At 39.7% G+C, this 23,901-nt stretch overlaps 1 protein-coding gene and 1 long non-coding RNA gene across 2 annotated transcripts; both read left to right on the top strand.

Moving 5' to 3' along the window:
• The first annotated feature begins 116 nt into the window (after positions 1–116).
• Positions 117–10,728, top strand: LOC146498019 (uncharacterized). The gene is made up of 2 exons (XR_014870969.1): positions 117–6,765; positions 6,800–10,728. It is a non-coding gene; the product is annotated as an uncharacterized LOC146498019 (long non-coding RNA).
• Positions 10,729–15,752: 5,024 nt separating this feature from the next.
• Positions 15,753–23,876, top strand: gtf2b (general transcription factor IIB). Its single transcript, XM_085142069.1, has 7 exons — positions 15,753–15,883; positions 19,016–19,128; positions 20,437–20,570; positions 21,460–21,606; positions 22,042–22,171; positions 22,494–22,775; positions 23,344–23,876. Exons 1-7 carry the CDS (start codon positions 15,867–15,869, stop codon positions 23,475–23,477), a joined length of 957 nt encoding a protein of 318 aa, XP_084998195.1. The 5' UTR covers positions 15,753–15,866; the 3' UTR covers positions 23,478–23,876.
• Positions 23,877–23,901: the final 25 nt, after the last annotated feature.

The following is a 23,901-nucleotide window of genomic DNA, read 5'->3' on the forward strand; positions in this document are numbered from 1 at the left end:
CCAGTTCGTCTCCCGGTGCTGCGTTCACTGTGGCGGTGGGGAAAACCGGAAAAGTCACAGACGGTCAACGGCCGGCCGCAGCACTGCCCGTACGAGTCCGCGTTACGGCCGTGCAAGTAGTACCACGACAGGGGTCGCGTGGAGTGTTTTTATACCTGGTCTAAAATTAAACGTCAACTCGGTAGGAGAAACATAAAAGTGGTATTTTCTACAAATAGTGTACACTTTCACTTAAGTTACAGTAAAAAGATAATTTAAACACACACACACACAAGGCAGGGGTACACTTTGTTACTGTGACTATGTATCAGATTCATTCCTGATTTCCAGCTCTTTCTGGATCTGGCTGGTGATGGGTGAAGGAAGTGTCTTTTCAGTAGAAATGCATACAGGTTTCAACCGGTCGAAGGCTGCTGGCAGCTGTGCTCACGCTACTTCTGTACTCTGAGAGGGGGGGGGGAGGAGAAGGCAGGAGGAGAAAGACATGAAAGAAAGACGACTCAGAGTACATGATGTGTGTAAAAGAAAAAAAGAAGAAGAAGCGCAAAAGAGGAAGTGGTTTCTGACTTAAACACGTGTAGAAGAATTACAGCGATGCATATTTTTGTCTCTGTAGAAAGCAGGTAGAATCCATACAGTGGAGTATATCAAATGTATTATTTCTACAGTGGGGCCAAATATTTGCTCAGAGTAAGTAACACCATCTTGTGATGGCTGTGTTTGCACAAAGACAAGTGAATGAAAAAAGAAAGCGGACTCACTTAACCTTCTGATCTCACAAAGTGCTGTTACACAACTCCCAGTCACTCCATGACCACCTTTATAACCATTCATATGGTTTAAATTTGGCCACTGCCCTCATGTCAAACCTCTTTTCGTTTAGGTGTCTGTGGTGAGGATTATGGCCGGTGTGGTGAGGCTTACAAGTGGCATAAATTATTCAGCATGGATCTCTTTCTCAGATTTCTAAAGAATGCACTGCACAACATCACACTCTTGCGTCAGCCTTTGCATTAGTAATAAATATGAAATAACTGCACATGTATACATGTGAGGTCCCTGTGTAGAAGTAGGAAAAATAAACATACATTCAGCTTCTTTTAAAGCCACAAAGCACCAACAAAGACAAACAAACAGACCTGTTTCTATGGCAGTTAATTTCCCCCACGTGCACTGTAAACACACAGCTCTCACCCACACACAAACACACACACGCACAGAGTGGAGAGGGAAATTCAGCCTTTGGTTAGTTAGACTAACTAATCTAATGCTGGCTATGTGCTGGGGGAGGGCTTGGGATTGGTGGATGAATGCGATCAATAAAGATTTGTTGGGTATACTTAGAGAAGAAAATGTAGTAATATGACAGTCATAAAGAATGATAATGTGGTGATGCAGCGGGAAAATGATGGATAACAACCTCTGAGGCCCTGAGGTAGTTGTTACTCTGTGTGCATCTGCATGTGTTTGAGACAAAGAAGCAGACTGAGCACATTACCATTTTTATGTCATTATGCTGTGATTTGTAACTATTTCTCCAAGTGGAATCTGCACAGAAACAGCTGGCCCATTCAAGGGTTTTCGCTATCAGTGATATTAAAAAGCACGAGTCAGGCAAACATTTCACTAGAAAGACAAAGATTATACTGAAAGACAAACAAAAAATATTTGAAAAGGCTTGGGGGGGCACTTTTGGTCCATTGTAAAAGATTTGAATATAACAGAAGATCAGTGATTCCAGTAATTTGGTGAAACAGTATTTTATCTTGAGACACTGAACATTTCTTTACAATTTGCTTCCAAGGAGCCAGACGTTTCTTGTTTTTTTTTTTTAGTTAGGAATCATTAAAGCATACAGAATGACTCTGAATGACTCAAGAGATGAAATGAGTTGTGTCCACACATAACAGACAGCTTAGCAAAGTGTCAATTTTAAGTTCAGAGACCTGCATGGAGCCAAGTGTCGTTCCACCCACTTGACCTCTGTCAGACTCTCAGCCAGGTTCCCTGTAACACTCCTTTGCATAGGTTCATTAACATATGACGTTTCATATAGGTATACATGTGGACAAAGAATACCTTGTCTGTGTGTGTCGTGTAAGTGTGTGTGTGTGGGGTCAAGATGTGACCCTGTGAAGACTCCCCAAAGCTGGTGCCAGGAGTCTAGCGGTCCATCTAAACAAAAGGCTCTTATACTTAAGCAGATACAGAGTAGGTGTCCTTCTATACCATAAATCAGTAAGAGCAGATATAACCTCTCTCCTGACCTTAAGTTGTGTGTGCATGCCAGAGTGCTCTGGGAGGCACACAGTCTCCACAGACTACTAAGGATCAAACCTCTACCAACATGACATTGATTATAAAACTCTAAGCATATATGAGTAGATATTTCTAAGCATAAATGACAATCAACAATACAAATCTAACACAGGACATGAGAGCTGCATCTGGCTTTTCAGTTGATCCATCTAATGTTCTCTGAAGCCTCATCAGAAATGGTCTCAGTGGAAGTGTGGCTGTCAAGAAGCCATACTTAGGGAAGTGAAACAGGGAGAAAAGGCTGAAGGAGCACTTAAAGCCACACATTAAGCCTGATAATTTGGACCGTTTTGAAGGTGTAAAGTGAAAGATATTTTCAAAGGTTAAAGGGATCTTGAGTAAGAAAGGCATTTTGTAACCTCGTGCCATAGCCTGCTTAACTGTAACCATTTTCCGCTTTCAGCAGTGCTTCTCTAATGGAGTGACCAGCACAGTCACAAACCTCACAGACCGCTGAATTCTGCACATGTATGTATGTTATATTTGTCATTGTTAGTAAATTACCATTAAGAGAGACATTTTCCCATTGGTCTTCTTTTATGTTTCTGCGTTGCCTCTGTTTTGATCATTGCTAATAACATTTTTAAAATATTCATAAAGCTATTGCATATTAAAAGATTTATAAACGCATCACATGAGGCCATGTTTCAGGCAAATATCATTTGTGCAGCAAAAAATGAGATTATCTCGCAGTGCACAGCTGTCCTCTGTATCATTTCCTGAACAGCCGAAACACATTGGAGTGTTCTTTTCTTTTTTTCTTTTTCTTTTTTAAGTCATACTGGTAGGATAACCATACAAAAGCTTTTTTTTCAATGAGCCAGAATCAGTCATGCTTTGCAGATATAAGATGTATACACTCATCAAAGAGTTACAGTCTCAGAGTCGTGGTACTGTTCAAGCAAATCTGAACCAAATCATGCTGAATGATGATCAATAACTGTAAACATGCTAAGCATTGCCGAGCTCTCGTAGCATGTGCATATTCCACACCTCAGTCACTGCTTTTATTTTTTAGCTCCATCTGGTGTTGTCCTGATGCACGCTGACTGTCCTGGCTTATGCGCTGATGTAATGAAAATGCAGTTGCTGCAGACTGCAGCTGAACGCATTTTCTTTAAGCAACAGACATTAATATAAGCTGCAAACACAATTATATTTGTGTTTATCTCACTCAGGTTTAGTTGCTTCAGATCCGTATGTCTTTGTTATTTTGCTACCGCAAAACCTGAGTCTTTGCGACTGTGGTTTCCTGCATATGCCAAAGAATTATTACACAGACTGGTACTGAGTCACACAGACAAACTGACAGCAATCTGGCAGACCTTTGTTGCCTCTTATGAAAAAAACTGTGCAGTTTAAAGATTTGTTTTAAATAAAGAAGTGTGAAAGATTCAGTTAACTTTTCTCAACCATTGAGCCACCGATGGGTTTGTGTTACAACACAGGCTAACCACAGTCACAATTTGTGTCACAGTCTGGTGCAATGTGAGGTTTGTATTTATTAGGTTATGCAGTACCATGTGTCTGTTGCATAGGCTGGTTTGGCCGGTAGTTAAATGTTTGCCTTAGTGGTCTATCTGTAAATGTGAGGGGTATAGTGAAGTTCAACATAGCCACGATTTCTTTGTGTTTGCTGGCTCAACACAAACCAGAGATAACGGGATAGGAGGAGATTGCCGATATTGCTGGGCTTTTCTGCCGTGTGGATCCATTAGCCCTAAGGTTTGAGTAGGCCTACTCTCTGTGGTATCCTCTTACAGGAAAAAATTCAAAGGAGATCACCACATAGTCACCAAAAACTTCCAAGTACGGAAAGGCCCAGTGCCAATTATCACCACTTGTCTCCAACATGTCTGGTAAAGAACAGTGGGCCCATGACTCTTCTTTCTCACAAAACGATCCATATGAGTGCCTCCAATCAGAGATTTAAAAAACAAAAAACAAAAAAACATTTAAAATATGACAGTGAAACTTTAACCTGCATACAATTAGACATTAAAGGTTTATGATTCATGGCAAACTACCAGACTCAATGCTATGTATTTTATTTGTAGCAGTTACAAAGGACACTGCTGTTAAATTGAGTTGCACTAGCCAGTATTTTATCTAAGGTGCTAGAAAAAATCTTGTTTGATAGCGTTAGTGTGTTCATCTCTTCCCTGGATAATCAGTTTGGTTTCAAACGAAAGCGTGGCACGGACATGTGATTATATGCACTCAAGGGAACATTCAGTTTGAATAGGGTTTAAACTTCATCTGCCCTTATGGGTTTCATTGATGCCTCTAAAGCTTTTGATCGAGTGAACCCTGGAAAACTTTTTGATAAATTGAAGCAACGGGGAGTTCCTGGATACATTGGATTCTGTCTTACTGGTACGCTCATAACAAGATGCAGGTTAAATGGGGAAGCAGGATTTCTGCCTCCTTTTGTGTTAGCAATGGTGTCAGAAAGGGTGGGATTTTGTCTCCAATTTTATTTAATTTATACGTTGATAATGATTGTCCATACAGCTGAGAACCTGTAACACTGGATGTATATTAGGTAAAACATTGATGAATCATCATACGTATGCTGATGAACAGGTTGTTTTTAGTCCAAGTAGTGCTGGATTAGAGTAGCTTCTTAATACATGTACTGAATATGGTGTGCTATATGATATAATGTACTATGCTGTTAAAAGTACTATCTTGACATGTAGAACCAAGCAAGATAAACAACTGAATTTCCTTGTGTTTAAACTGTCCGACAATAAAAATAAAAGGTGAAATACCTTGGTCACTTTATTACTGATCAAATGAATGATGATGATGATGATGATGATGATGATGATGACATATATGGACAACGTGGAAACTCTTTGTTCAGGCAAATACTATTACAGTATAATTTTAGCAGTGACAAAGCTGACAGTGAGTGGTTCCTGTTACTCATTCAGTCTGAGGAAGCACTGGTTGAAGTGTTTGTGTATTTATTGATTTCTTTTAGGAATATTTCTTTAGGAATAGTAGTGGTACAATAGTTATGTCAAGCTATATAGTTTATGTCTTGCATATTTCCAACCATATCCATAATCACATACTGTGTATGCTACCATTGTGTATAGTGTATTATCTTACTTTTTTCATTGATTGTACTTATTTGTATTTTTGTATTTCCTTCTGATATCTGAACCTGAGCTGAGGTAACACAAAAATTTTCATCAATAAAGTCTTATCTTATCTTTTAAGTAATTGTGTATTTTATGTATATCATGGTTTTATATCTTCAAAAATATTTTTTCATTAAGGATTATATGTTGTGTTTTGTTTTTGTTTTTTTTTCTTTAACTATGGACATAAAGTCTGTCAATAAAGACTGATTGATTGATTGATTGATTGATTGATTGATTGATTGATTGATTGATTGATTGATTGATTGATTGATTGATTGGTTGATTGATTGATTGATTGATACCGTCCCACGGTGTAATGAAGGAGACATGAAAGTCACTGTAGTTTGTCAATAGTTCAAACTGAAATTAATTTTATTGACGAAATTCGTGGTGTTCTGTGTTTTTGCAGCTGGAGTCAGAAACAGATTAGAATCAATTGTCGGATTATGATATTACTTTATGCAATGTTAGACCCCTAATTAAAGATTGTGAATTATTATGTAGTTTTAGTTTGCATTATGCTCCTGAATTAGAAGAAGGTGATAACTATTACATTTGGTAAACTGATTTGCATTACATTAGACTGCTGATTTATTGTGAATGGATGATATTGTTTTATGATGCATTATATTGCTGAGTTATAAGAAATATTGTTCACAGAAAGTCATCACCTTACTTGTCTGATTAGAAGAGAACAGAGCATTCTGCCCCATCTCACCAGGAGCAGATAAACAGGGAGCCAAGGTTGTAGCTTAGGCGCTGTGTGAGAAAGAATGTGAATGTTTAGGCTTTTATGATTAGGTGGGGGCCACTAGAGGCTATAAGAGTTTGATCAAGGCTCCACCATTTTGAGATCTGATGCTGTCTGTTGTATGGTGTCCATCTCCCACGCGTGTGTTCATTAAATCATCGTTTGACTTGACCCGGCCGGACCAGTGTTGTTATTTTGGTTTTCCTCCTGTATCCATTCCCAATATTTGAATCCGTAACAGTTTTGGGGGCTCGTCCTGTGGTATTGGGATGGAAGTTTTGGAGGTTTGGACGGTCCAAGGTGGTTGAACGGGCAGGCACGAGCCAGTGGTCTGACGTGAGTGGGCAAGCCGGCATATCTAAAGGTGAGGCACAACCTGTTGAATGTAAATCCAAACTGTGCCAAATTGGACTGTATAAATTAAAAGTCTACTCACTGAAATTACTGGTGAAGGCCTGTTTTGATTTTGATGAAAAAATCTCATGAGTTTTGAAACTTGAAATAAGCTTAAAAGTAATAATACTGGGTTAGAGGCCCAAGGTAAAGGAAAATAATACTGAGTTAGAGGCTCAAGGTAAAGGAAAATAATACTGAGTTAGAGGCTCAGGTAGTTTGATAGGGAATTGGTCATTTTGTGAGTTAGAGGCTCCATTGGTCTAAAGGATTGCATCTGTGTTGGCCATGTTGAGAGTTAGAGGCTCCATTGTCCATAACGTTGCATCTGCGTCAGTCATACTCTTGTTTTAGAGGGTTGACGGCGGTTTAAAAGTATTATAAATTTTGTGAGAACGGTGGTTAGAGGCCACTAAGAGGCGCATAGCCCGGAGGTTACGCTCCCTCCTGGCGACCTTGACCTGTCGGCGAACAGGGTTAGTTCAGTTGGCTTGACTGTGGGGTACAGGGCATCCTGGAACAAGCTAGGAGTTAGAGGCTCCTTATCTGCGCTTTTTTGGACACTTTAAATTGAGTTAGGGACTTTAGAGATGAGGCCAGATACAGTTAGAGTCTGATACTGGTTAATTGATTACAAAAAAGTTGGACTTTCTTCGGTTGGACCCGTTATCTTAAATTTGTCAAAATTGTGTAGGCGCTAAAACTTTCAGGCCTGAGAGTGATTGTAAATATAAGACGTCTTTGTAATATAATAGAAAGTTGAGTGTGAAACGAGGCTGTGTGTGACGACAGCGCGCTGCAGCGCTGCGAGCTATTTTTAGATAGTGTGTGAACATGCAAATGAGGTGGCTGCTGTGAAGCCCACAGAGGACTTCCTGTTTAGCGTGTTATTGAGTTTTATAAGTATGATTTGCAAACAATGATACATGCCTGTAATTAAAACGCTGATTTTGCTGATTATAATATTACAAATAAAGTTTTGAATGACTACGGTGAATGTTTGATGTTTGGCTGAGTTTCGCAGCTGCTGGGGGTAAGTGACCGGAAACTTGCATGCCCATAAAAGGCAACTGCCTGACTGTGTGAACTATGCACCAAGAGAGAGTAAAATCTAGGCAGATGAACCAAATGGATGTTTTAAGAAAAATAGTAAATGAATGTTTTAGTCTCTTAATACAGGTGGATTTCTCTCAACCTGGAGACCTGAGTACAGCAGCAAAAGGATAGATTAATAAAATTGGGACGACACACAGGCCAAGCTCTGGCTCAAAATTTTACAGTTTGACCTCTCACTTTGTCCCCACCCGAAAAAGAAGCTTAAAGGACATCTTCTCCTCCAGTTATCGGTTACCATCACTGGAAATTTTCAGGCAAGTTTTTCACTGAATTGTTTTTGGCACCATGTGTCCCTGAATCTCACAAGCAAGCTCTAATTCCTGGCTGAAGACATGGAATGCTGTTATTTAAGGTGGGAAATCAAAATTTGGGAAACAAAATTAAAAACATACACAATTAGAGAAATGCCTTGTTGGAGAAAAAAAGTTAAAATAACCCACCCACAAACGCTTACACACAATGAAGAAACAGCTTACATTCATGAACACGTGAAGATTTTCCAGCAAGTTTAAAGCAGCGAAACTTAACATACACCTGATGTTAAATGATAAAGTCTATCCACTACTAACAATTAAACTCTCTGGGTTGCAGGACAACAACTTGACTTCAAAATGACAGACACTGGTATGATAAACCAGTGATGAAATAATAAATTTAGTGGTTAAAAGAGTCGAATTGTGACATGTTTTTTTTCTGATTGATTAATATAAGTGATTACTGAATGAAATAAAATTCCTTTTTTGAATTATTAAACATGATCCTAAGAATTTTAACGTGTACCTGTGTTGTCCTGTCAACTTGGTGGGTTAGGAGTTGATTATATAGTGAGAAAAAACAAAAAAAGGGGGGGGAGAAGGCTGACACAGGGCCTGGCCCCTCTCTGAATAACACAGCCAAAACAACATCATTTTCCTTTTCGTCTGTTTTTGTTTTGTTTTTGTTTTTTCTCTTTATGCTTAATTACAGGCTGCTTTGTCGGCCCGGAAAGCCGAGGCTGACCTGGACTCCTGCTCTCCCCTCTACCATCTTTGCTCTCCCTTCTACCATCTTTGATGTGACCCTGACCAAATGCTACAGCAGCTGGACTCACAACAACAGCCTGAGAATGTCAACAGTGCTGCAGGAAAGAGATCTCATGCAGCGGAGACGGAGAACGTTAAATCCAAGGCCCGTTTCACGACACGGGGGAGATTTCCAGACAGCTTCAGCTGACAGAGCTGTGACGAGACGCCTATTAAGCCCGGATGAAAAAGTGAGGCCGAGCAAAAGAATGCTGACCTTAACAACTCTGCATTAAAACTGTGCAGGACAGTGACGGACCAACACGGATGATCGGGCAGCAAAAAGGGCGTGCCAGAGACACGAGGAGTAACTGAGGTCAGGAGGCACCTCAGATTGGACAAAAGCACCAGAAGAACATAAGCTGGAGGCACAGGTGTCGGGGCTCGGCCAGGAGCTGACCTCTGAGAAGAGCCGAACAGCAGAGCTGCAGAAGGCCGTGGAAGCAAAGCAAGGAAAACATCAATAAACTTCAATCTGACGTGTACGGAAAAGACTCTGAGGTTTCTGCCCTCAGTGAGAGCTCAAGACATCAGAGCAGAAACTGAGCATGCCTCAGGAGGAGCTGGCTGCTAATCGAACCCATCAGTCAGGCTTGGAGTCCCAGATACAGGACTTAAAATCAGGCCGGAGCTTGCTGGAGCAGGAGGTTGCCAAACCTGATGAGAAGCTCCAACACAAGGAGCAAACCCTGAAGGAGCTACAGAAGCAACAAGGGTCAAGTTAAGGAGGAGCTGGACAAGGAGAAGATGTAGGACACTGGAGAAAAGGACTGCCTCAATTGGGGCCAGAACCAGTATGGAGAGAACTTTGGGCAGCAGCACCAATGGACCCAAACGGACTGAAAAGGGGGAGGGCAGGACCCCAGAGCGCGCTTCAGGCCTTGGTTTACCCAGAACACCAGAACAGGAAAGTGATGAACACAAACACACACAAACACACACATCTACACACACTGACTCAGAATTAAGAGAAACACACATATGAACACATATGCACTCGTTGATTGACTGAGAAATGACACACACACACGCACACAAATCGAAATGCTGATTCAATTCACTGAGAAGTGATCCACACACACACATACACATGTTTGTGCAATGAAGAGTGATACACACACGCTGTTGCAATGAAGAATGCTTTACTAACAAATGCTATGCTGATACGCAAAATGCTGCACACAAATGTCCAAATACAGAATTTGTTACAACAACAAGAAATAATTGATTGTTAATTGGTTAAATGCATTTCATGTCACCCAGAGGGCATTTGTGTAGATTTAGGGGACAGGGTCTAGAGCAGTTTGGTTATGAAAACAATGTCTGTGAGTGATGTCTGTTTATGGCTCAAGGCCTCGACTGAATTGTTTACTGTGCTTCACACAGCCTGATAAGGAGCAGTGGTACAGAGTGAAAATGATGAATTAACGGTGTGAGTCTTATTTCGGAGTGCCACATTTTTGTGATTGAGATTTAATTGAAGGAGGAACACACTGAAAAAATTAAAAAAAAATAAAAATAAAAATAATAACAATAATAAAATATAAAATAAAAAGAAGAAAAGGGGGCCAGCCCTTGGATTTACGTAAGCATCCCACGTGTATTTAACACAATCGCCTCAGGCTTTAAAGATCTGTACAAAATTCAACAGGAAATCATAGCTTCCCTGTATTTCCTACATTGTTGGCATGCTGGTGAGTGCTGTTGCTCCACAGTAAGAAGGTCCTGGGTGCAAGTCCACAGTCTGGTTAGTTTGCAGTGGTTTCTCTCTGGGTATTCTGGTTTCCTGCCACAGTGAAAAGTCATAAAGCTGTTAGAGTTAGGTTAATTGATGATTCTAAATTATCCGTGAATGTAAGTGTAAATGGTTGTTTGTTTCTAGGTGATAGACTGGTGACCGGTTCGGGGTGCACCCTGCCTCGTAACCTATCACTTGAGAGTTATTTCCCAGCCCTCGTGCAATTAGGATAAAGATAGGAGGATGGTAGTTGTTGTAGACCCATTCAATTTTTATGGTAACCAGAATTTAGACTTTGTTGAACCGTAGGCAATATGAAGACAACATGTAGTATTTAAGGGACCAAGTAGAATTTGGATAAAAGTTATTGAATATTGTTGAAATAAAATGACAGAATTGTGAAGGATTAAAATATTCCAGGAGCTCAACTTACTCCATCTGAACATGTTTTAATCGTGTTATATGAACACAAAATGCACAGGTTTATTGAATATGAAAAGGTTGTGTTGATTTAACTCAGTTGTTTAAGTTTTTACCAAAGCAAAACATTTGTGTGCAACTAGTGTCCACTATTGAATCAAATAAGTCCAACACGTTTTTGTCAGTGCAAAAAGAAGTTACGGTACCTGTATGCCTACACAATATTGTCCCGGGACGGAGGAAAACTTTCTGGTGAAGTTTTGGTTGATTTTGGGTTTTGCTTAACACTAGGTTGATTTTATCAGTGAGGTCTGGATTGTTTTCTTTCTCTAAGAGAGAGAAAGGTGGTTTTATGCTTGGACATGTTTCCAACGGGCCCCAGTATTTGTTATTATATGAGTATTTTATTGGGTACGTTTGTCTTTGCTTTTGTTACAGTGCACTGAAATAAGAACATCTGAGAGGAGTGATCCACCGGTGGTGATATTTTGGTATTTTGTGAGTTCCTGATTTAACAAATCAGCTCTTTAATCCAGGCCTGAGAGATTGAACTTTAAAGCGCTATAAAACATTCTTACTGAAAACAGTTGCAAAGTATTTTTCTCCATGATTATAATGGGCTCTGGAGAAATTCACTTATATGGGACATTGATCACATGAGAAGTCCTGAGCCTAAAAGGATTGCAGCGAGTCAATCCAGTCCAAAAAACAAGGAACTGTTTTCCTTTAAAATGATGACGTCATCTTGCTGGTGATGGAGGCTTGATTAGGTTGCGCGTGAGACTCCATTATCAGCAATATCTGGTATGAATGTGTGTGAATGTATGCATGTGACTGGACTGTGATGGACTGACGACTAAAAGTTTTAACTGACTTGATACTGAGACAAAAACGGTACCGACTTTAGGATTAGTAAATGTCCACAAACAATTCACCCCGCCTGTAAAAGAAGGGTGGATGTTTTGTCTCGCTTTGTTTTGTTTTTGCAGGAGTAGAAGGAGGACAGAGACTAAAGGGGGAGGCTGTAGCGTCACATGAGTGTGAACTGCAGACTTAACCCTTTGGTTGCTAATTTTGAGCTACTGATGTTTCCATCAAGAAAATTGGGTTTTATTAGCTGTGTTTCGATTAATGCAGCACATTATATTGTTGGGAATGTTAAATGCTAAAGTGAAGAGAAGCTTTGATTTCACTCAAGACTGAACATGTTATTATTAACCATAGCAGGCCACTGTAAAAAGCCAATTAATTTTGATAGATAAAGACAAAAACTCTATTGATGTCTATGAATAACAGGGGAATGATAGACTTGTCACATTCAAAATAGAGATATGTAATAACAAACCTTGGTCCACGTCATTTAGGTTCTCCATTGAAATAGTCAATAATTTAGAAAAGTAAGATAGAACCGACAGGGGCATGTGCTGAGATGTGGTGCTGCACAAGAACAAGAGCAAAATAAAGAAAAATTATTGTGTTTAGCTTTGATAAATTAAAATTAAAATGTATCATTACATTCAGAGGATCAATATGAAATTTAATATATGCTAATTTTGTATGAAGTACATGACTGATAACTGTTCTGTCCTGAGCTTTTGTTTTTACAGCACCCACTTGACCACACCAACAGTTTCTCGCCACCAAAAGGGGGTACTTGCAAAGAATAGGGAGGAATATCATCAGAAGTGGGAAAGGTAAGCCCCGATGGGGGTGATAACACCATTAATTTCACGTATGGTCAAATTCTTAAAACTTGACCCCAAACATGAAAAATTCTTCAAACATTTAGAGACAGAGTGGAGTTCTAGATAAACATAATGTAGCAAACCACATAAGGATGGAGCGTTGGAATCAATAAGATGGTGAAATAACACACAGGAAAAATGTTGATCATGTTGATTATGTTTATTCCAGTGTGCAGAGATTGGCTAATCTGACCAGGAAATGTTATAAATGGATTGTCGGAACAATCAGCGTTAAAATCACCTTTGACAGTCCAGACTAAGATGGCGTTGGACATCTTCAGGGCGGAAAAGGGTTGGTGTGACCAAGGTGTGGTTTGGCTTGTTGTATGTATATTTCATAATGATACAGCTCTGGATGGACCTGTTACCAGGGCATGGAAGGAGGACAGACTTATTAAATGAGGAGAAGGAATTTTCTGGGATTGGAGATCCTGTGGGTGAGTGGTTGACTAAAAGCATGCATAAAATAAAAGCTATTTTTTGTTATTGATTGGTAATAGATTGATAATTGGCCACATTCACAGTTGTATTGACTTGTAGTGGACGTAGTCTACTTCATGTTTAAGCATTCTAATTAACAGATTGAAAATAGTGACATTAAAGGAAGAATATGCAGCACCACCCTGTCAAATGCCAGTGCCGGTGGGGCTCAGTGATGAATCAGGTGAGCTTCATGGCTGAATTAAAACATAGATGCCCCTGCTGTGGTCAGTAAGGGATAAAAAGGGTGTGTTTTACTGTTATTTTAGCATCAGTATTATTGTTACATCAGAATCATATAACAAGCATTGCATTGAACATTTATTGAAGCTATTGACATATTAACATTTGTATTACAGTGATTGTGATAACCCCATGTTAATCTTCTATCTACAGGTGTCAAAAGTAGTCAACAAGTTCATGTTGAAGTGAAGTTCATGTTAATACAGGTTTTGTTTGTAGACGATTGTGAAGACGCAGGCTCTGGGCGGAGCCAGGAGTTGAACAGATCTAACATGACAATTAAATTGATTTCATTCCCTAACACTGGATAACAAGACTGGAGCAACGACACTGGACAGGAGAAACTCTGATACTTTTTGAGATATGAGGTCACTAACCTTTTCTTTTAATTTTCTAGCTTCATTGAATGGACACATGTTAGAATTAGAAATGGCTAATTTGTTTGTCTTTTATTAGAATGAGTGGTTTTAATCATTTTTATACATATCTTGCAAATGTGCTTATAATGAGTTGGCACTCGGTCTTTTGAAGGTCATAAGCTTCGTTCGGCGATAGTCCGGACTGATAAAGTGTAGGAAATGCCTTGAGTGCAGCGGGCTAAATGCAAACACGCTTACACACACATACACTAAATTAGGATAAGTCCTTGGGACATTCTGAATATTCTAAACCAATTCTGAACCACCAAAAGATCAGTAGACAGCAACATTAGATTGTTAGAGCTAGGAAGAGAGGTGTTTTGGTTTTCTGTCTCTTACAGAGAAAGGAACAGACACCAGACGAGGTCACAGATATACGAGGATCCTTGGCAGCAGAGACAGATACGGTGACTGCGGAAACATCAACTGGGTTCAAGTGTCATGGCATTTTGGGCTCCAGCTGGTCACCTCAAAAGGATGGATCCCATAAACATAGCAATAACCATGAAGGGGTTGACGGAAATCCAGGAACACCACACCAACGACGTTCGAGAGGCTGTTGGTCATAAGGAGAACACCTTTCTGTTCCTTTTCCTGGGGAACACAGCTGTGATCCCAGAATACACAGATCATTGTTTGAAATCGGGGCAGAATAATCCCCTGATCTGTGCAACGACTGAAGGGTTGTCTAACCCCTGAGGTTGAAGGAAACAAGAGCAGAGGATCACCCGACTGGAAGACACTGGTGCCTACAGCAATAAAATAAAGGTTAAAAGCTCCTCGGACAGAGGTTCTAGTCTGAGTACGTTTGGAGGGTATAAGGTAGCACCGAAATAAAGCTGTGGGAGAACTGGGGAGTGATGGGAGTATCATCTGTACCTACTGTTGTTGTTGTAATAAAAGTTTTTCTTGCATCTGAACTGCGTAAACACAGAGGTCATCTCACATATGGTTCACCCAACAGGGGGACAAAGGGCCTGAGGAGTAAGGAGAAATGAACCCGGCAACACTGGATTGCAGGGTGGAAGTGAGCTCTTTATGTCTAAAGAGCTCATCAGGGGGAATTGTCGGATTATGATATTACTTTATGCAATGTTAGACCCCTAATTAAAGATTGTGAATTATTATGTAGTTTTAGTTTGCATTATGCTCCTGAATTAGAAGAAGGTGATAACTATTACATTTGGTAAACTGATTTGCATTACATTAGACTGCTGATTTATTGTGAATGGATGATATTGTTTTATGATGCATTATATTGCTGAGTTATAAGAAATATTGTTCACAGAAAGTCATCACCTTACTTGTCTGATTAGAAGAGAACAGAGCATTCTGCCCCATCTCACCAGGAGCAGATAAACAGGGAGCCAAGGTCGTAGCTTAGGCGCTGTGTGAGAAAGAATGTGAATGTTTAGGCTTTTATGATTAGGTGGGGGCCACTAGAGGCTATAAGAGTTTGATCAAGGCTCCACCATTTTGAGATCTGATGCTGTCTGCTGTATGGTGTCCATCTCCCACGCGTGTGTTCATTAAATCATCGTTTGACTTGACCCGGCCGGACCAGTGTTGTTATTTTGGTTTTCCTCCTGTATCCATTCCCAATATTTGAATCCGTAACACAACATAACAACATTTATTTACGTTTTTATAGGTGTTTATAATGCATCACATTCTTGTGAAAGCCACTTTGCACTTCATTTAGTGGTTTTAGTACGGTTTGGTCAAATAAACAGACACGTTCATGTCACAGAAAACTCTAACGTTAGGCTCGCTTAGCTCGCTAAACCATTAATGTGTTGTCATTGTACGTCATTCTTGACAATAAATGAAAATCTCCTAAAAACAAAACAAATATTGCGTATTTATGTAACGAATTTTTACAGCCCAACTTAAAAGGAAGGCTACCTGTATTTAATTTGGTCTTTTTGTCTTCCCGTACTCATATGGGCACGTGATCAGAAGAGGTTATAAATAGAGGTGCCGCACTCGTTTGTTTCTTTGAATCTGAGACAGAGCGAGGAGTGACATGGCGTCTACAAGCCGGTAAGTGGTAGAGCCGAGTAAATGTAATACATATACTTTCTTTGCATATGGTTCTAAGAATATTAATTCATAAGAACAAATACTGGTGTGCGTCGTGGTTACTAAAGCTAAAACACTATACGTCGCTGTGCTTACCGATCGATGTTCGTTTCATTATGCTAATTGTTAGCACAGCTAGTTAGCTGGCTAGCAGCTAATCATTAGATGTCACCGGAAGTCGGTGTTTTTGTTGCACAGCGATGTGGTGCTGATGCTCCTGCTTTTTGCCACGTTATCGTCTTTGCATTGTAGACTTGTTTGTCCACCATTTCAACTTTTTTCGTGTATTACAATGGTGTGTAGCTGAAACTGAAGCTAATGTGTTGTTGACGTTACCACTCAGTGAGCAGTTGTGAATCATTTGTAAACACACGCAGTTTCCCGTGCAGTCCGTCTACCTTTACACAACAGTGGTTTGACGTACCCTCCTTTACGCACGTATAATAAATTACTGTAGTTTACCAAATAAGTTTTGCATTTAAAGTTTCTTACGTTATTGATTTTCCTATCAGTGGCACCGTAAGGATGTGCGTATGAAGGAGTAAAATGCAGTTGATTGAGCTAATTTGACTGACAGTTTCACATCCACTCTTTTAATGATTGCTATTGTGAAGTATTTCCAGTTTACCTAGCAAAGATGTAAAAACCCGATGGATGCTTTTTTTTTTCAAATTCAATATCGGACGTATGTAATATAGGGTTGGGTGTTATCACAGATTTCTAGAATCGATTCGATTCCGATTCACAAGGTCCCGAATGGATTCGATTTGAATCAGGGAAATTTTGCCCCAGACAGTAAGAAATATTATAATTCTTATCATTTATCAGTACATATACATATTTTTATACCTATAAAAAGAAAGCTGATACTTGTGAGACTTTATCAAAGGTGTAAGCATCACATCAGATGCCTTTGTATCAAAGTAACTTAGGATAAAACACAGAAAATCGATAATCGAAACCCACCCCTAATGTAATATAAATCAGAAATCCACCAACAGTGAAGAGATTACCATCCATGATCTAAAAAAAGTGGATTACAGTTTAATTTGCCAATGCCAGAAATGTACATTTGTGTATAACACCTTGTGTGGTTACAGACCCACCAGCGGTCATGTATTGACAAGCATCTGTCAAAGAGATGTGGATTTCTCTTGATTAAACAGATAAAAAAGATACCTATTTGTTTCATCCACCCTTAATCAGAAACCTCCCACTCCTTGACTGTTCTGTTACTTTTCGGCATTGCGGCGAGGAACAACACCCACTACTGTCACAGATTACCTAAACTAAGTAAGAATGTATAGCTATATATATAACTCAAGGCTATCTCCTTTCAACTAACCGCATTTACTTTTGTTCAATCCACCCCAGACACATCTGGCCAGTGAACGCACTGAACATTCTCATATGATTTGTTGTGACACATTTTTTATTCGCTTGACATTCACTTGAATTTTTCTGTGTGAAAACAAACCAAACCACGGGGATGAGCTACAAGTTTGCAAACTTATCAGCTGAGTCAGACCAGGGTAAAATAATTGTGTGAAATGCCTCAAAAAACTTTTAAGCTGCTGTTTTTAAAAAAAAAAAAAAAAAAAAGAGTTCAACAATCTCAGGCTCAGTGGGAGAGAGAGTTCCAGAGTCTGAATTGTTTCTCATTTAGTTCTCAGCCTTGTATGATGCACAGCCGACAGGCCCCGATCACATGATTTCAGGGAACATGCTAGGGATGTAAAAGTTCACTGATGTACAATAGTGCCTGTCCATGCATAACCCTAAAAGTCAAACTCAGGATCTTAACGTGGATGTTAATGGGGAGTCGGTGCAACCGAATTAACAACAGTGTGAAATGTGAATAGCTGGAAGACTCAGTCAGAACAGGTGTTTTAAACAACCTGCAGATGTTTATGGGAGGCTTTACTTAGGTATGTGGACAGTTTTAGTAATCCATATGTGATAAAGGGATGAAGAGTGACAGAGTGGAACTCAACAGGACACTATTTCTTCAGTGATCAAAGAGTGAGACAGATTTAACCTGAGCATCCACAGCAGTTACTAATTTCTTGATGTAGGAAGTTGAGGATTTTAGTGTGGGTGGCTTTTTATCTTCAGTTTATTTTAACTGTCCCGTTGTGTGGTTGTTGTTGACCAGCATTTCTGCTGCATCACCTAAATTGCTCAACTTTTGGTCAAGCGTAGTTTGAATTTTGTTAGATCTTTTTTCCTGTTCTTCATTACACCGCATTTCTGCTAACGTCCAGCTGATTAATGCTTGTTGTGAGCCATTCGTTTTTTTCTTTTAGTCTTTTATTACCAGTTCAAGCTTTTTAGGGGGAGCACACAGAGTCTTGGTTGAAGTTATTTTGTGTACAAGTCAGTTTGATCGTGCCAGACCACTATGCTGCCATCTCCGGCCCCCTATTTCTTATCATGTTTGTAAATCCCAGCTTTTAGACCGAGTAGAGCTGTAAACATCCATGCGGCACACACAATCTCATATTACTGTTTATACCAGTATATTACTTTGTGTGTGTATTGTTCCCATGTCTTGTTCCATGCCCTGTTTTGTTACAGTTAAAACAAAAAACAAAAAAACACTAGGTTTATGATTGAATTCAAACCTTTGAACACTAGTGTGTCTTAAAGATTATCAGAACAGTGAGATGAACCTGTCACCAAAACAGCCTTGTGTTTAAAGTACTGTTGCTAGCTACTATCTTTGTGTTTTTGATGCTGTTACTTGCTTTGTGAGATGTGTTGTTGGTGAACATTCAGTTAGGCACTTCTTCTGAAACACAAAAAGGGAAAGGAAACTGAAAAGGTGAAGTATATTTAGACTGTAACATAGTGTGTATGTATGTAAATTTGCCCTCTCAGAACAGTTGGTGTTATGTTCCCATGTTTTACTCTGAGTAGTCTTTTATGAATTGGCCGTTTGAATCTTTATTTTTCATTTAGATTTGACTTTGTGGGTAAAAGTTATGTTTAGTGTCATGAATTGAACACAAATTCTCTCTCTACCCCTCCCCATCTTTGCCTTTGTTTTTAAACTTTTCTTGCTTTTGACCTCTTATCTGTTTGTTTCTGCAGCCCAGATGTTCTGGCCCTTCCCAGAGTTCAGTGTCCCAACCACCCTGATGCCTGTCTGGTGGAGGACTACAGAGCAGGGGACATGATCTGCCCTGAATGTGGCCTTGTAGTAGGCAAGTATACATGGTTTTAGATCAAGCTTCCACTGAACACATCCTGTATTTGGTTTCCTGTACTTGTTATCTCAACTAAACTGAACTGAACTGGGTTTTTTTCAGCACACATCTTCCTGAACTCATTTGCTTTGTCATCATAGTTCAATTCCAAGCTATGCAAGGCCACATTTTCCAAAAGTGTATAAGTAAATTAAATATTTTGTTTAAAATTATCCATAGATGTCAGGTGACATGACAGGTTTTTGTCTTGTGGATAGAGTTAAAGTAGGGAATGTGTTTTGTGTAAAGGTTCAGATATAGTATGAGAGGCAAAAAGCTTGATGCTTGCTATTAGACAAAGCTTTAGGGAGCAACGAGCTCTCCTCTAATGAGCCCCTTCAGGACAGAGCAGGTTAGCCGAGAGAATAGAGACGCCCGCTGCCCTTTAATGCAAGCTTAAGTGCCCTCTGTTCCCGTTTCCATAGCTTTGGTTAGCCTCTAAGGAGATGAATGTCACTTTGCCTCGAGATATTAGGAGTACTGATGGATGGCAAGAAAAACAGGATTAAAATATCAAATCTAATCTTCAACCCCAGTCCACAGTTCCTGGAAGAGACAGTCATAATAACTTGAAGAATGCAATGGCCTTGTTCAGACAGTTTGCCTCATTGCTGATGTCACACCCCTATCTTTTCCTTTTTGGTGTAAAATAATTGAGCCATATTCAAAACCGCAGTAGTAGTAATGGAGCGTAGTAGGAGAACATGTAGTGGAAGAGCCAAAGAAAGACAATAGAGGAGGACTGACATAGTAGCAGCAGTGTTTGAAACTTAAATTCTGAGCATGTCTTTGAATGAATTTGCTTATATTATTGCACCATCTTCTGGTAACTTATTTCAGAGGATGAAATATTACCAGGCACAAGGAACAGCAGCAGCCATCAAAGCTTTTCGAGTGTTGGTGAATCCCTGAAAACCTTCTGTTGTGTCAGTTATATCTATCAGAGAGTAACCCTTTTCAGAGCAGTGGATGTGACTTCAAAACAGATAAACGAGCAGCTGAAGATTAAGTTGTGGGTGTTAGGTAGTCAAGTTGAAAGTAAACTTTAAATCGTAAGCATTTTAATTTCTGGCATCAGTTTGCAGAAAATTATATAATCAGCAACAATTTAAAAGCTGACGCTTCATCAGAAATGCCTCATTCAGTCCAAGCTGTAATACAGTGAAATGTTTCAGCTCAAGAACTTGATCTTGATCTATTGATAGTTTGAATAGTAAATGTTGTATTAAATGAATATTTATTCAGTTATCCAAATCATATGTTCAGGTGATCGTGTAATTGATGTGGGCTCAGAGTGGAGAACGTTTTCTAATGAGAAAGCCCTCAAGGACCCATCCAGAGTGGGAGACGCCCAGAACCCATTACTCAATGGAGGGGACTTAACTACCATGATCAGCAAGGTGAGACTGTTTGAAATAAAAAGCCAACCTTTTGTTTTGACCCTATTAAAGATGGCTGCTAGAGTAGCTTTTCTATTAGTATGTGCTCGGATTGCCTTGGCACAGCTAGACACGGTTTTTAAGGTTTTCCTGAGACTAAATAATTGTACCTGGTAGGAGGTACTTTTTTAGTTCCTATTTGACTGGGACAATCCAAGGCGATCCAAAAATGTGATGTCAGCAGACTGTATGCCGACGAATAGCTAGTCAGCGGCATTACTCAATGAGACATGAAAGCATCTCCATCAGGAAAATTAAAACCACTATTTTTGAAACCCTGCTAAACCTGGCTACACAGAAACTATACCGTGGTCCCCGAGTCTGAGGAAAAGCCACAGACAGAGCAGCAGGTATAGCATCATGATGTCACGGGACGTCATTAGCTCTTCTCCTTTACACAAAATTTCTTCTGATTAGCTGTCCTGTGAGCCTGAATGACCATATTAGGGGATGTCCCCTAATTTTGACATCATAAATAGAATTAGAGCAGTGTAGGTTCTGAGCTTTTGGCTCAGGGATCACTTTCATATAGGCGGACTTAATCATTTAAATATTTTCAATGTTTAATTCTGTTTAAAATAAGCATCCACTGTAACAGAATGTACAGTACTTAAGAAATGCAGAAAAAAATAGCAAAGCACATTATTGTTAGATTGCAAATTACTTATTTACTGATATTGCTGAACAGAAAAATTACTTTTAGTGGCTGAATGAAGAAGTCAAGTGTACTGGCTCAGTTTGGGTACAAAAATATTGAGTGAATTAAATTTTTAGCTGTAATTTATTTGACGTTACTATGGTTTCACATGAAATAATTTCACTGGTAAACGTGCACCGTTTACCTCCACAGGGAACAGGAGCTGCCAGCTTTGATGAATTCGGGAACTCAAAGTACCAGAACAGGAGAACCATGACCAGCTCTGACCGGGCCATGCTCAACGCCTTCAAAGAGATCAGCACCATGGCGGATCGCATCAACCTGCCGAGGAACATCGTAGTAAGTAACAAAAAATAATAACCTGTAAAAATATTTTCTGCTGTGGCCTAACAGTCGCACTGAGAGCAGAGAAAGTTGCTCAGCACAGATAACTTCATCTGCTTTTTGTCGTCATTGTGAACAGGTGACAGACTGTGAAATAGAAAGTGAATCTAATGAGATGTTAAAAGTTAACAGAGTGCTAATGGAGAGCAGAAAGAAACATAAATCCCGCTTGTGTGCAAAAAACTGCTTTTGTTTTTGTTTCCTTTGTTCTTTTTACCAAAGTTCTTGTTGTTGTTTTTCGCACTGAAGTCTCAGCTGAATGAAATGACTTCCCTGTTTTAAGGTCATGTGATGACAAACATCACACTGTTAAAATGCAGTTAAATTCTAACAGAAGCATAAAATCCATGACACTGAAATTAAAGTGTAAATAATGTTTTTCCCCCTCAGGACAGAACAAACAACTTATTTAAGCAGGTTTATGAACAGAAGAGCCTGAAGGGCCGAGCCAATGATGCCATCGCGTCAGCCTGTCTCTACATCGCCTGCAGACAGGAGGGTGTGCCGCGAACCTTTAAAGGTCAGAATAAATTTGTCTTGTGTGATTTTGAGTAATTTACTATCTTTGTTTAAATGATTATATATAACTCTGTGTTGTGTTCTGGACAAAATGTATTCACATAAAGAACTTATGTGTTTTCTTTTTGCTCGCTCACTCACATTTTCATGGAATAAGCCAACACAGGACTGTTTGTTATTCATGTGGTGCCATCAGTAAATGTTATTTACAGGAGTAGTCAGGAGGCAGAAGTGTAGGATGTGCTTAAGGATAAAACCTTAAAAAAAAAAAAAAGTAATTTCAGTCCATCCAACCACCCCTAAAAATCTCCTTTCCTCTGCAGAGATCTGCGCTGTGTCCCGGATCTCAAAGAAAGAGATCGGTAGGTGCTTCAAACTGATCCTGAAGGCACTGGAAACCAGCGTAGACCTCATCACCACTGGGGACTTCATGTCCCGCTTCTGCTCCAACCTCGGCTTACCCAAACAGGTGCAAATGGCAGCCACCTTCATCGCCAGGAAGGCCGTGGAGCTCGACTTGGTGCCTGGCAGGAGCCCCATCTCTGTAGCTGCAGCTGCCATCTACATGGCTTCCCAAGCTTCAGCAGAGAAGAAGACCCAGAAAGGTAAGAGATTATGGACTGGAGTTAGACAACAGGTAGACTTTTCATGCCATTTTTAAGTCTTGATCCACGCCTCGTTTCCTTATATTTTGCTTCCAAGGAGAGGTGAGGTCTTGAGCAATAGGTCTCCAGACTTTCTGAAGGCCTTTCAATGTTTTTTTTGGGCATTGGCTGCTTTTTAACTCCTCTTCAGTCCAGACCTTGTACCATTTTTGGAGAAAGAAACAGTTTTAAGTTGTTTCTTTACTAGCAGTCTGTCAGAAAAGCCCCTCTTGTTTTCATCATATATACAATGCTCGTTTCTGTTCAAAGTTAGAACTTTTAACCGCTTTAAAAACACTGATCACAGGTTTTAGTCCATGTGCGAAACGACCAGTCAACCTAGTTCCAGGCCACTTGGCCATAAGCCGTTTTTATGAAGCTCCTGGTGCAGTTTTTGTACTGATGTTAATGTCAGAGGAGTGTTAAAGGTCTGTATTTACTGTCAAGAAAGCTGTTAAGAAAAATGCACTGGCGCCATTCCTCATATACTTATAGTAATGGCTGAATTGTCTGTCATGCTCTTCCACAGAAATCGGAGACATTGCTGGTGTTGCAGATGTGACCATCAGACAGTCGTATCGACTCATCTACCCACGGGCTGCAGAGCTTTTCCCCCCAGACTTCAAATTTGATACACCTGTTGATAAACTGCCCCAACTGTGAAGAAAACTCCTCTCGTACAGCACAACAATTTCTGCTGTACCTACAAGATCATCACCATTATTATTGCTGTTTTTTTTTTTTTAATGATGCGTGTTGGTTTTGGAAGATTTCTCTTGTCCTGCCTTAGACGACACCAAAGTCTGACAGGTGCAACGGACACACATTCCAGTGCTTAAATAAACAGCTTGCAGACTGTACTTGCAGTATTTCATTTGAGTGTATATACTGTACAATGTATATATGTCCAAGTGGGAAGTGTAACTGATACTTGCAATTTTAGGCTGATTTCATACTGTACACAAAAAACTTGTTTTTTTGTAGAAAATTACCAGTTTCTATTTTGTTAGTGTGTTTGAATTGTTCTGGGTAATTTAAATAAAAATAAAATTTCTCTTTAAACCAGGTCAGTGTTTGGATAAAACAA

Source organism: Neolamprologus multifasciatus, chromosome 18, assembly GCF_963576455.1.
Source record: "Neolamprologus multifasciatus chromosome 18, fNeoMul1.2, whole genome shotgun sequence".
In the NCBI taxonomy this organism is placed as follows: domain Eukaryota; kingdom Metazoa; phylum Chordata; class Actinopteri; order Cichliformes; family Cichlidae; genus Neolamprologus; species Neolamprologus multifasciatus.